Source organism: Nerophis lumbriciformis, linkage group LG28 (assembly GCF_033978685.3).
Source record: "Nerophis lumbriciformis linkage group LG28, RoL_Nlum_v2.1, whole genome shotgun sequence".
Taxonomy (NCBI): Eukaryota; Metazoa; Chordata; class Actinopteri; order Syngnathiformes; family Syngnathidae; genus Nerophis; species Nerophis lumbriciformis.
Window position 1 is genome coordinate 24,447,428 of NC_084575.2, and position 13,405 is coordinate 24,460,832.

General features: G+C 34.7%; 1 protein-coding gene across 6 annotated transcripts in view; it reads right to left on the bottom strand.

The window, feature by feature from the left end:
• foxp1b (forkhead box P1b) overlaps positions 1-13,405 on the bottom strand; it is a 536,506-nt gene that overhangs the window by 126,043 nt on the left and 397,058 nt on the right. For 4 of the 6 annotated variants that reach the window (XM_061923943.2, XM_061923946.2, XM_061923945.2 and 1 more), the window contains exons 6-7: positions 4,533-4,670; positions 4,332-4,421 (exon numbers count right to left, since the gene is read on the bottom strand). In XM_061923943.2, the coding sequence (XP_061779927.1) occupies positions 4,332-4,421; positions 4,533-4,670 (228 nt within the window). The remainder of the gene's footprint in view (positions 1-4,331; positions 4,422-4,532; positions 4,671-13,405) is intronic. The other 2 variants (XM_061923944.2, XM_061923948.2) reach the window with 1 other exon arrangement.

The window sequence follows — 13,405 nt, forward strand, 5'->3', positions numbered from 1 at the left end:
TCATTTTCTCGCACATTTGACCCTCTGATGTTCTGTGTACCTACACTGTGTCCTCCTCCTGTCCAGGCCTGCTGTGTGTGTGTGTGCGTGTGTGTGCGTGTGGTACACAGAACATCAATTTCCACACTTCTATTAACCCCGGGTCCAGTGGACCCGGACATCTTATATGTACCGTATTTTTCGGACTATAAGTCGCAGTTTTTTTCATAGTTTGGCCGTGTCACGACTTGGACTATGGAGTTTTTGTTTTCCCAAGATGCAAGCGAATTTGGATCGGACATGGCTTGAAGGTGGGTACATGATTTATTTAAACACTATAACTACAAAAAAAACGAAAAGCGCGCACAATGGCGGAGGTATAAAAAAAAACTTGCCGAATGAAAACAAAACTTGCACAAAGGCAGAAACTGAACACGAAATAAAAAACACTTACTGTGGCATGGGACCGTGAATAGGGCTTGATACGAGAGGATAGCAGGGTTAGAAAAGATATGACACCAGGACGAACAACAGAAAATGAAAATCTTAAATAACACAGACATGATTAACAACAGGTGCGTGACTCAAAACAGGTGCGTGACATGACAGGTGAAAACTAATGGGTTGCTATGGTGACAAACAAGAGTGCATAATGAGTCCAAGCGTGGAACAGGTGAAACTAATGGGTAACCATGGAAACAAGACAAGGGAGTGAAAAGCCAGAAACTAAAGAGTCAATAACTAAACAAAACATGACTAAAACAAAACATGATTACACAGACATGACAGGCCGGGCTTCAGTGCGATTTATATATGTTTTTTTCCTTCTTTATTATGCATTTTCGGCAGGTGCGACTTATACTCCGGTGCGACTTATACTCCGAAAAATGCGGTAATAGAAATGTGTAGGGGGGGTGTATGGTGTGTGGTCATTAAATATGTAATCTGATATATGTTCTTCACAGAAAATGAGCCAAAATCAGTGAGTCTCAGTTTGAAAAGTTAATTAATTGTATCATTTTTCTTTTAATAAAACAAATGAAAACGGGTCCAACAGACCCGAACACCACACAAGGGGTGTCAAACTCATTTTTGGAGGACAATCTGTGCACATGCGGGCCGGACAATTAAAAATCGCTGCTTTCCAAACGTTATGAATGGCCATACTTTTATCCAACTGACCATTCTTTAAAAAAAAAAAAAAAAAAAAAAAAAAATCCAAACGTTAACCACACTTTAGATTTAATATTCGCGGTTGCATTGTGTAACAATTAAACCGGAATGATATGGATATGAATACATCGTTTCATCAGCCTCCTGGATCAATCTATATCTAGTATGGATCGGTCCATGTCTGGTTGGAAAAGTCATGAATGGGTTGATTGGAGATCTGCTACAAAATATGACCGCACTAATCCTGCGAGACTTCTGTGATGACGTAATATGAGGGTAAGGTTCTTGTTTGCGCCTGACAACGACAGAGCAACATGGCATACATCGCCGTAAGAGCTTACAGTCTATACCGGTGCAGTTTATAATTCGAAAATACGGTAGTAATTTAAAACACTTCAATCATATAAATCAGGGGTGTCAAACTTGTTTTCATTGAGGGCCACTTTGCAGTCATGGCTGCCATTAGAGGGCCGCTTGTAACAGTAAATAATTAATGAATTTGCCCACGAATTTAAATATTAAAAAAATGTTTTACGTAAAGAGAAAAAAAAAATCTGTGGATTTTACCACTGTTTTTTTACAGCACCGTATTTTTCGGACTATAAGTCGAAGTTTTTTTCATAGTTTGGCTGGGCTCCAGTGCGATTTATATACCGTATTTTTCGGAGTATAAGTCGCACCGGAGTATAAGTCGCACCTGCCGAAAATGCATAATAAAGACGGAAAAAAACATACCGTATTTTTCGGACTACAAGTCGCAGTTTTTTTCATAGTTTGGCCGGGCTCCAGTGCGATTTATATACCGTATTTTTCGGAGTATAAGTCGCACCGGAGTATAAGTCGCACCTGCCGAAAATGCATAATAAAGACGGAAAAAAACATACCGTATTTTTCGGACTATAAGTCGCAGTTTTTTTTTCATAGTTTGGCCGGGCTCCAGTGCGATTTATATACCGTATTTTTCGGAGTATAAGTCGCACCGGAGTATAAGTCGCACCTGCCGAAAGTGCATAATAAAGAAGGAAAAAAACATACCGTATTTTTCGGACTGTAAGTCGCAGTTTTTTTCATAGTTTGGCCGGGCTCCAGTGCGATTTATATACCGTATTTTTCGGAGTATAAGTCGCACCGGAGCATAAGTCGCACCTGCCGAAAATGCATAATAAAGAAGGAAAAAAACATATATAAATCGCACTGGAGCCCGGCCAAACTATGAAAAAAACTGCGACTTATAGAGTGAAAAATACGGTATGTTTTTTTCCTTCTTTATTATGCATTTTCGGCAAGCGCGTCTTATACTCCGGTGCGACTTATACTCCGAAAAATACGGTAAATAACTGGCAGCTTAGTTGCCAGATTTTTACTGTAAAATGTAAGTTAAGTTAAAGTACCAATGATTGTCACACACACACTCGGTGTGGTGAAATTTGGCATTTGACCCATCCCCTTGTTCACCCCCCTGGGAGGTGAGGGGAGCAGTGGGCAGCAGTGGTGCCGTGCTCGGGAATCATTTTTGGTGATTTAACCCACAATTCCAACCCTTGATGCTGAGTGCCAAGCAGGGAAGTAATGGGTCTCATTTTTATAGTCTTTGGTATGACTCGGCCGGGGTTTGAACTCACAACCTACCGATCTCAGGGCGGACACTCTAACCACTAGGCCACTGAGTAGGTGTTTGTTATGTTTAATATGTTTTTAAATTTTTTTATTTTTTTTTTCACAATAAAATACAATACCACTGTTTAATATTATTTTGGCAACTCAGCTGTCAGATTTTTACCATAATAAAATGTGGTGCCATAAAATCATCAACCGTGGGTTTTACAGTAAAAAAAATAAAAATAAAATAACTGACAGCTCAGTCGACAGAATTTGACTGTAAAAAAAACAAACATTGGTCGTTTTTTTTTAACTAACAGTAAAAAATAGGGATGTCCGATAATGGCTTTTTGCCGATATCCGATATTCCGATATTGTCCAACTCTTTAATTACCGATACCGATATCAGCCGATATATACAGTCGTGGAATTAACACATTATTATGCCTAGTATGGTGAAGATAAGGTACTTTTTAATTTTTTTTTATAAAACAAGATAAATAAATTAAAAACATTTTCTTGAATAAAAAAGAAAGTAAAACAATATAAAAACAGTTACATAGAAACTAGTAATTAATGAAAATTAGTAAAATTAACTGTTAAAGGTTGCCTATTTAATGGAGGAATGTAGTTAACCATGGAACTGGCACCCAATGTTAATAAAAAAGTAGGGATGTCCGATAATGTCTTTTTGCCGATATCCGATATCCCGACATTGTCCAACTCTTTAATTACCGATACCGATATCAACTGATACCGATTTCAACCGATATATGCAGTCATGGAATTAACACATTATTATGCCTAATTTGGACAACCAGGTATGGTGAAGATAAGGTACTTTAAAAAAATAAAAAATAAAATAAAATAAGATAAATAAATTAAAAACATTTTCTTGAATAAAAAAGAAAGTAAAACAATATAAAAACAGTTACATAGAAACTAGTAATTAATGAAAATCAGTAAAATTAACTGTTAAAGGTTAGTACTATTAGTGGACCAATCATGTGTGCTTACGGACTGTATCCCTTGCAGACTGTATTGATATATATTGATATATAATGTAGGAACTAGAATATTAATAACAGAAAGAAACAACCCTTTTGTGTGAATGAGTGTGAATAAGTGTAAATGGGGGAGGGATGTTTTAATAAAAAAAAAAAAAAAAAAAAAAAAAAAAATTAATAAAAAATAAATTAAAAAAACGATACCGATTATAAAAAAACGATACCGATCATTTCCGATATTACATTTTAACGCATTTATCTCTAGTAAAAAACTCCCTAAATTTTTCAGTAAAATCTATCCCTCATTTTTATAGTGTACAATTAGAATCATATGTTAAGCAGATATTTAAGTATTTATTTGGATTTTGACCAAACGAGTTAGATGATATAATATTTGTTGCAATATTGGACACTATTGTTCTTCCCTGTCAAATTAGAAAAAACCCAACTAAAAATTAATTATAAATGATTAGCCTGGGTGCACTCAATTCTCCCAACTTTTAACCACTGATCATTTTGAAGGCGGGACAATTGTGTCCGTCCAGAGGGAGAAAGGGATGTTACTTGGCCTACCTCTTTACTCTGCTTGCTGCCGGCATGCTGCTGGAGGAGCTGGAGGTGGAGCTGTTCCTGCTGCTTCTTGTAGAAATCCTGAAGTTGCTGCTACAAAGAAGGCGAGGAGAGCCTTTAACTCAAGGGGTTTAGGGCCAGACTCTTCAAGCTCTAAGCAAGGAGGAGAGTAGCGGTTCAAAGGGAACGCGTGGCTGCTTATACCTGCTGTAACATGAGGGCTTGCTGCTGCTGGAGAAGAACCTGGAGCTGCTGAGGGCTCAGGACTTGCTGCTGGAGGATCTGCTGCATCTGCTGAGGAGTTATCACTTGAGGTGTCATCATAGCCACTGACACTGGAACCTGTGCACACAAAAAAGGGGGCAGGGACACAATCAGTGCAACGCATAAAAACCATCGACCAGGAATTGATGCGTTTGCGTCGGCCGGGGAATAAAATGGGTAAATGCACAATAAAAATACATTTAATGAGTACAACTGAAAAGGTTATTTTAAACAGACTTGACTCAAAAAATAACATTGATTGCCCATTTCCTAAAATTAGACTTCACCATGAAATATAATCAATCCAATCCACTTTATTTGTATCGCACATTTAAACAACAAAAATGTTTCCAAAAGGGCTGCACAACAATATTAAAAACAATATTCAAATATTATCCTTAGCTCCACCAATGACTGAACACAAACAAATAAATAAATAAATATAAAAACAATATAAAAATAAATAAGGTTAAAAACGGCCGATAAATGCTGTAAAATGTGATATCGGAAATTATCGGTATCAGTTTCAAAAAGTAGACTTGATGACTTTTCAAAACGCCGCTGTGTACACGGACGTAGGGAGAAGTACAGAGCGCCAATAAACCTTAAAGGCACTGCCTTTGCATGTCGGTCCAGTCACATAATATCTACGGCTTTTCACACACACACAAGTGAATGCAATTCATACTTGGTCAACAGCCATACAGGTCACACCGGGGGTGGCCGTGTAAACAACTTTAACACTGTTACAAATATGCGCCACACTGTGAACCCACACCAAACAAGAATGACAAACACATTTCGGGAGAACATCCGCACCGTAACACAACATAAACACGACAGAACAAATACCCAGAACCCCTTGCAGCACTAACTCTTCCGGGACGCTACAATATACACCCCCCCGCTACCCCCCAAACCCGTGTCGGCGGGAATAAAATGGGTAAATGCACAATAAAATACATTTTGCATATTTAATGAGTACAACTGAAAAGGTTATTTTAAACAGCCTTGACTGGAAAAATAACATTGGTTGCCCACTTCCTAAAATTAGACTTCACCATGAAATATAATCAATCAATTAATCCACTTGTAAAGCACATTTAAACAACAAAAATCTTTCCAAAAGGGCTGCACAACAATATTAAAAACAATATTCAAATATTATCCTTAGCTCCACCAATGACCGAACTAAAACAAATAAATAAATATAAAACCAATATAAAAACAATATAAAAATAAATATGATTAAATACGGCCGATAAATGCTTCAAAATGTGATATCGGAAATTATCGGTATCGGTTTCAAAAAGTACAATTGATGACTTTTTAAAAACGCCGCTGTACGGAGTGGTAAGGACGCAGGGAGAAGTACAGAGCGCCAATAAACCTTAAAGGCACTGCCTTTGCGTGCCGGCCCAATCACATGGTATCTACGGCTTTTCACACACACACACAAGTGAATGCAACGCATACTTGGTCAACAGCCATACAGGTCACACTGAGGGTGGCTGTATAAACAACTTCAACACTGTTACAAATATGAGCCAAACTTAGAACCCACACCAAACAAGAATGACAAACACATTTCGGGAAAACATCCGCACCGTAACACAACAGAACAAATACCCAGAACCCCTTGCAGCACTAACTGTTCCGGGACGCTTCAATAACCCAAATTCCTGATCAGTGTTGCCATATTTGTATTTTACTTTATTAAATGTATTAGTTTATATTAATTTATGGACCACAATGGAAACAAGCCTTTTGGCTTTTTGTGCCATCCATTTGCCTTTTTAAAGCATTACATGGATTAAATTCTTTAAGATGTCAATAAACTTCTCAATCAATCAATCAATCGAATGTTCGAGTATAATTTTATTCAACAAAACCAGTTTTCTTTCCCTAAAAAAATATATAATGTAACTTATCCGAGCTGTTTGCCTATTTTATGGAGGAATGTAGTTAACCATGGAACTGGCACCCAATGTTAACTTAAAAAAAAAAGATTAATTTTTAATCGAGAATCAATTCTGAATCGAATCGTTAACCCCCAAGAAATGAATCAAAAATAATCTTGAGGCGCCGATATTAATTTGCAGTAAAAGTTAGCTAAATATGACTTGTTTACATTATTTCAAAAAACAGGCTTTAAGATGTTTTTTTAAACATTATTTTTTGTACATACTGGTATCATATTTGTATGTATCGTATCTGCTGTTGAAGTTGAAAAAAAATTATATATATATATATATATTTATTTTTATTTTTATATTAATTAATTAATTTATTTATTATTTAAAAAAACATTTTTAATTATTATTAATTTTAAAAAAAAGGCATATACCAATAAAAAAAAAGGCAGATATGGGTCAAAATATTGGATAATCGGTCAATCTCTAATTTGGATGCATCATGATTATTAGCAGGTTATTCCATGCTTGCATAATTTAAATTTGCCTAAAATTACGGTTGAGGTAAAGGACCATGTACAGTCAAAATAAATTATGTGATAAATCTGCATATAAACATGATTAATGCGATAATTTTTTGTGATTAATCACGTGAGTTAACTCGTTATCTTTGACAACCCTTGTAAATACACAATATTACGTACATCAATGGAACATAATTAAGTGATATTTTTGTGTTTGAGTACATCATGTTTACATGTTTTGTTAGGTAACATGAATGCATGCTTGCATGAAGTTACTGTTATATTTTGTTTTGCTTATCTCTTTAAAAACAACCAAAGAGCAAATGCGCTCAAAAGACCAAACATGGAAATTCAACAAAAATTAAGTATGTTCAGGTTTGGATGCTAATTTGTTAAGCAAATGATGTTTTAACACTTAGCACTGCATCTGTCATGTTATTTTAGCCATTGCGTAATTACTTTGTTCGATTAATCAAGTCATCTAATACAACACTCTTCCTAGCCTAATGCGCATTTTTTTTAAAAAGAGCAAAAATTTAAATAAAAAATTATCAAAATATTTTTGTCTACTTGCTCCATTCCGCATTCTTTTTGTCTAATAAATGCATGTTATCAACATTGAGGATTCCACTTAAATCAGAGCTTTTATCTAAATGTATTACAGGCACATCACGCTTCAAATATTGCAGTGTAATAATTAAACTGCAAAAACTGAAATCTAAGTAATATTAAATATCTCAAATTTATTTAATTTTTAATTTTTTTATTACCGGTAATCAATCCAACAAAACAATACACAGCAATACCATAACAATTACGGGTGTGGGAAAAATTCGATTCGAATTCGAATCGCGATTCTCATGTTGTGCGATTCAGAATCGATTCTCATTTAAAAAAAATTATTATTCAATCCAACAAAACAATACACAGCAATACCATAACAATGCAATCAAATTCCAATACCAAACCCAACCCAGCAACACTCAGAACTGCAATAAACAGAGCAAATTGAGAGGAGACACAAACACGACACAGAACAAACCAAAAGTAGTGAAACAAAAATGAATATTATCAACAACAGTATCGATATTAGTTACAATTTCAACATAGCAGTGATTAAAAATCCCTCATTGACATTATCATTAGACATTTATAAAAAAAAAAGAACAATAGTGTCACAGTGGCTTACACTTGCATCGCATCTCATAAGCTTGACAACACACTGTGTCCAATATTTTCACAAAGATAAAATAAGTCATATTTTTGGTTCATTTAATAGATAAAACAAATTTACATTATTGCAATCAGTTGATAAAACATTGTCCTTTACAATTATAAAAGCTTTTTACAAAAATCTACTACTCTGCTTGCATGTCATAGCAGACTGGGGTAGATCCTGCTGAAATCCTATGTATTGAATGAATAAAGAATCGTTTTGAATCGGGAAAATATCGTTTTTTAATCGAGAATCGCGTTGAATCAAAAAAATCGATTTATAATCGAATCGTGACCCCAAGAATCGATATTGAATCGAATCGTGGGACACCCAAAGATTCGCAGCCCTATAACATATATCCTATATCAGTGGCTCTCAAAATTGTTTCACCAAGTACCACCTCAGACAAAACTTGGCTCTCCAAGTGCCGCCATAATAACCAACATTAAAATACAGTAGCGTAGTAGGCCCAAGTATTTATTATTTTATTTTTTTCCAAATATTTTTATTGAATTTTGCAGACAGTACAGTATGATGGATCATGGCAACAGCAAGTTGAGGTATCTGCACATTTTACAATATGTAACATAATAAACCCCACCCCTTACAATACCCACCCACTTTAATTCCCAAGGTAATTGTCACCTAGTGCCCACAACAAATATAGACACACATGAATATATGCAAACTTAGATTCAATCTAACAAATATATTAAAGATAAATAAAAGATAAATAAGGTAAAATAAATAAATAAATACTACATAAGATATGCGGCCCAAGTATTTATTAAAAAAAAAAAAACAAGACAGAATTTTTTATTTAACAAGTATATTAGGTATGAGTGCCCACTGTAACATTTCACACATTTTGAACAGTAACACTGTGTTTGAATATAGAGAAATAAAACACTGTACTTTGCGAATTACTGTCCTATATGATAAAAAAAAAACTTCTTGAACTATGCAAGCCTTATATGAACTATGTTTACCTTCAGCGGTAAACAAAAGTGGTGTCAATGTAGATGCACTGCATGACTGCTTCTAAAATGCTCATAAAAAGTGGTACATGTCTCCTGCATATTTGAAAACATAGCTAAACGCCACGATAACATGGATGTACAGTAAATAAGAGTGTCTCCGTGGCAATGCCCCGTACAGTACACGCACAATCCTCTTTTAAACAAGGCGGTCTGCACCACTTCTCAATTGCACACAGTCTTACACTGCAAAAACTGAAATCGAAGTAAGGGTGATATTTGCTTATTTTCTGTCTGATAAGATAATTCTTCTCTCTAAGCAGATTTTATGTTAGAGTGTTTTACTTGTTTTAAGTGTTTTGGTCCTAAATGATCTCAGTAAGATATTACAGCTTGTAGCTGAGATTTGATGACCTATATTGAGTAAAACATGCTTGAAACTAGAATATCAACTGATGCAAAGCTGTGTCATCAACACTCACAGGTAAAAAAGTACTTTTTTAAAGTAATAATTTCTTACTTCAAGCATGAAAAAAAAAAAAATATCATTATGTCAAGATAATGCACTAGCATTTACTTAATTTAAGAATATTTTTCAACATATTGAGCAAACAAGTGCACTTGTTATTAGTGAGAATATACTTATTTTAAGGTATTTTTGGGTTCATTGAGGTTAGCTAATTTTACTTGTTTTGGAAAGTCTTGGCAAGCCAAATTTTCTTGTTTTATTGGCAGATAATTTTGCTTAGTTCAAATAAAATACCCCTAATTTTTCTTCTTTTTTTCTTGTTTTTGAACACTGACTTTTTGCAGTGTAGTAGATCACACGCAACACGCCCACCAACAGTAGACGCTATTTTATAGATTGCACACGCTGATTAGCGCGAAGGTATTTGGATCTTAGTAAATCATGCCTTGAGTGTCAACATGCTATTTGCAAAAAAAATGCCAGGTGGCTATAATTCAAAAACAAAGCCTTAGTTGGGCCAATACACATTTTGAATACTTCAATATGTGCATTGCTGGATTTACAGTTAAAAAAATAAAAAGCCCACTATGAACACTGCAAAAAGTCAGTGTTCAAAAACAAGAAAAATGAGGGGTATTTTATTTGAACTAAGCAAAATGATCTGCCAATAGAACAAGAAAATTCGGCTTGTCAAGACTTTCCAAAACAAGTAAAATTAGCTAACCTCAATGAACCCAAAAAATACCTTAAAATAAGTATATTCTCACTAATAACAAGTGCACTTTTCTTGGTAGAAAAAAAGAGACCTTTTTGCTCAATATGTTGAAAAATATTCTTAAATTAAGTAAATGCTAGTACCATTATCTTGACACAATGATATGCGCTCGGCATTACATTTCTTGAAACCAGGAAACTTATACTAAAAACTAATTTAATTTAATTTAACTTTTTTTTTTTTTGCAAATAATCATTACCTTTAGAATTTGATGCCAGCAACACGTGACAAAGAAGTTGGGAAAGGTGGCAATAAATACTGATAAAGTTGAGGAATGCTCATCAAACACTTATTTGGAACATCCCACAGGTGAACAGGCAAATTGGGAACAGGTGGGTGCCATGATTGGGTATAAAAGTAGATTCCATGAAATGCTCAGTCATTCACAAACAAGGATGGGACGAGGGTCACCAGAGACCTTTTTGCTCAATATGTTGAAAAATATTCTTAAATTAAGTAAATGCTAATGACATTATCTTGACATAATGATATGCACTCGGCATTACATTTCTTGAAACCAGGAAACTTATACTAAAAACTAATTTATTGTTCTTAATGGAAAGTCAACAAGGCAATCGCTTGTTACTCTCGGGGTCTCCTCGCCGCTCAGACAAATCATATAGTCTAAAAATGCATTTTTCCATGGATAACATGACATCATCGCACCAAGTGCGTGCTCTTTCAGTCAATTAGTGCGCATTTTTATATTTTTTTTAATTGTAATTTTGAAGAATTCATCTGAATGTGCATGAACTATTTCTGTTCAAAATTGTTTTAAATGTTAAATGTTTAAATAGTCAGTTTACTGTACTGTGCAAACTGTACTACAATATGAGTACGTATTTTCTATTGTTTCATTGAAAATAAAACGGCAAAGTCCATTTGGCTGTCATCTGTTTTAATTATGAGGCACAATTGTGTCAAAAACGCTTTTTTTTTTTTCATGCTTGAAATAAGAAATTATTACTTTAAAAAAGTAGTTTTATACTTGTGAGTGTTGATGACACAACTTTGCAACAGTTAATATTCTAGTTTCAAGCATGTTTTACTCAATATAGGTCATAAAATCTCAGCTACAAGCTGTAATATCTTACTGAGATCATTTAGGACCAAAACACTTAAAACAAGTAAAACACTCTAACATAAAATCTGCTTAGTGAGAAGAACTATCTTATCAGACAGAAAATAAGCAAATATCACCCTTATTTGAGATATTTAATCTTACTTAGATCTCAGTTTTTGCAGTGAACAAGTAAGGAGCGCTAAAAGGAGATGACAACCAAGGATGGCTCATGCCAACAAACCACACATCCATCCTCCCGCTTGATCACACGCACAGAACCCTCGACGCCGCCGAGAACGATCCGCTGCCGTTTATAAAACACGGCGACGGCGCTACACCTGAGGAAGCGAAACTGGGCGCGCACGCACGACATGTCATGTGAGAACATTTCATTAGAGCCGCTGTCAACATTGATCTATTATCGCGGCGATATGGAGTGCCTGGAGGGGGAGGAGCCTGCAGGCCTCTAACTAACTCTTGAAAGGTGTGAGGGTGTGCGGCGCTCCGAAACAAGTGATTTGTTGTGACACTAAAAAGGCCCCGCAGTTGTCAGCCTGCCTTAATTGCTCCTGTATGACGGGGGACTCGTCCACGAGCTGCGCGCCACCACTCAACCCATGTGCAATACCATTAACACCTCTCCTTGACATCCGAATAATAATAATAAACCTAAAATGTACACTGCAAAAAGTCAGTGTTCAAAAACAAGGAGAAAAAAAATACAAAAATTAGGGGTATTTTATTTGAACTAAGCAAAATTATCTGCCAATAGAAGAAGAAAATTTGCATCATTTGATATTTTAGTTTCAAGCATGTTTTACTCAATATAGGTCATCAAATCTCAGCAACAAGCTGTAATATCTTACTGAGATCATTTAGTACCAAAACCCTTAAAACAAGTAAAACACTCTAACATAAAATCTGCTTAGTGAGAAGAATTATCTTATCAGACAGAAAATAACCAAATATCACCCGTATTTGAGATATTTAATCTTACTTAGATTTCTGTTTTTGCAGTGTATTATGATTTTTTTCCCTAAACAAGAAAAAAAAAAAAAAAAAATTAGGGGTATTTTATTTGAACTAAGCAAAATTATCTGCCAATAGAACAAGAAAATTCGGCTTGTCAAGACTTTCCAAAACAAGTAAAATTAGCTAACCTCAATGAACCCAAAAATACCTTAAAATAAGTATATTCTCACTAATAACAAGTGCACTTTTCTTGGTAGAAAAAAAAAAAATTGACTTTTTTGCTCAATATGTTGAAAATATTCTTAAATTAAGTAAACGCTAGTGCCATTATCTTGACATAATGATATGCGCTCGGCATCGTGATTTTTTTTTTTCATGCTTGAAATAAGAAATTATTACTTTAAAAAAGTAGTTTTATACTTGTGAGTGTTGATGACACAGCTTTGCATCAGTTGATATTCTAGTTTCAAGCATGTTTTACTCACTATATGGCTCATAAAATATCTTACTGAGATCATTTAGGACCAAAACACTTAAAACAAGTAAAACACTCTAACATAAAATCTGCTTAGTGAGAAGAATTATCTTATCAGACAGAAAATAAGCAAATATCACCCTTATTTGAGATATTTAATCTTACTTAGATTTCAGTTTTTGCAGTGTATTATGATTTTTTCCCCCTAAACAATCAATGTGCACACTGCAAAAAGTCAGTGTTCAAAAACAAGAAAAAAAAAAGAAAAAAATTAGGGGTATTTTATTTGAACTAAGCAAAATTATCTGCCAATAGAACAAGAAAATTCGGCTTGTCGAGACTTTCCAAAACAAGTAAAATTAGCTAACTTCAATGAACCCAAAAATACCTTAAAATAAGTATATTCTCACTAATAGCAAGTGCACTTTT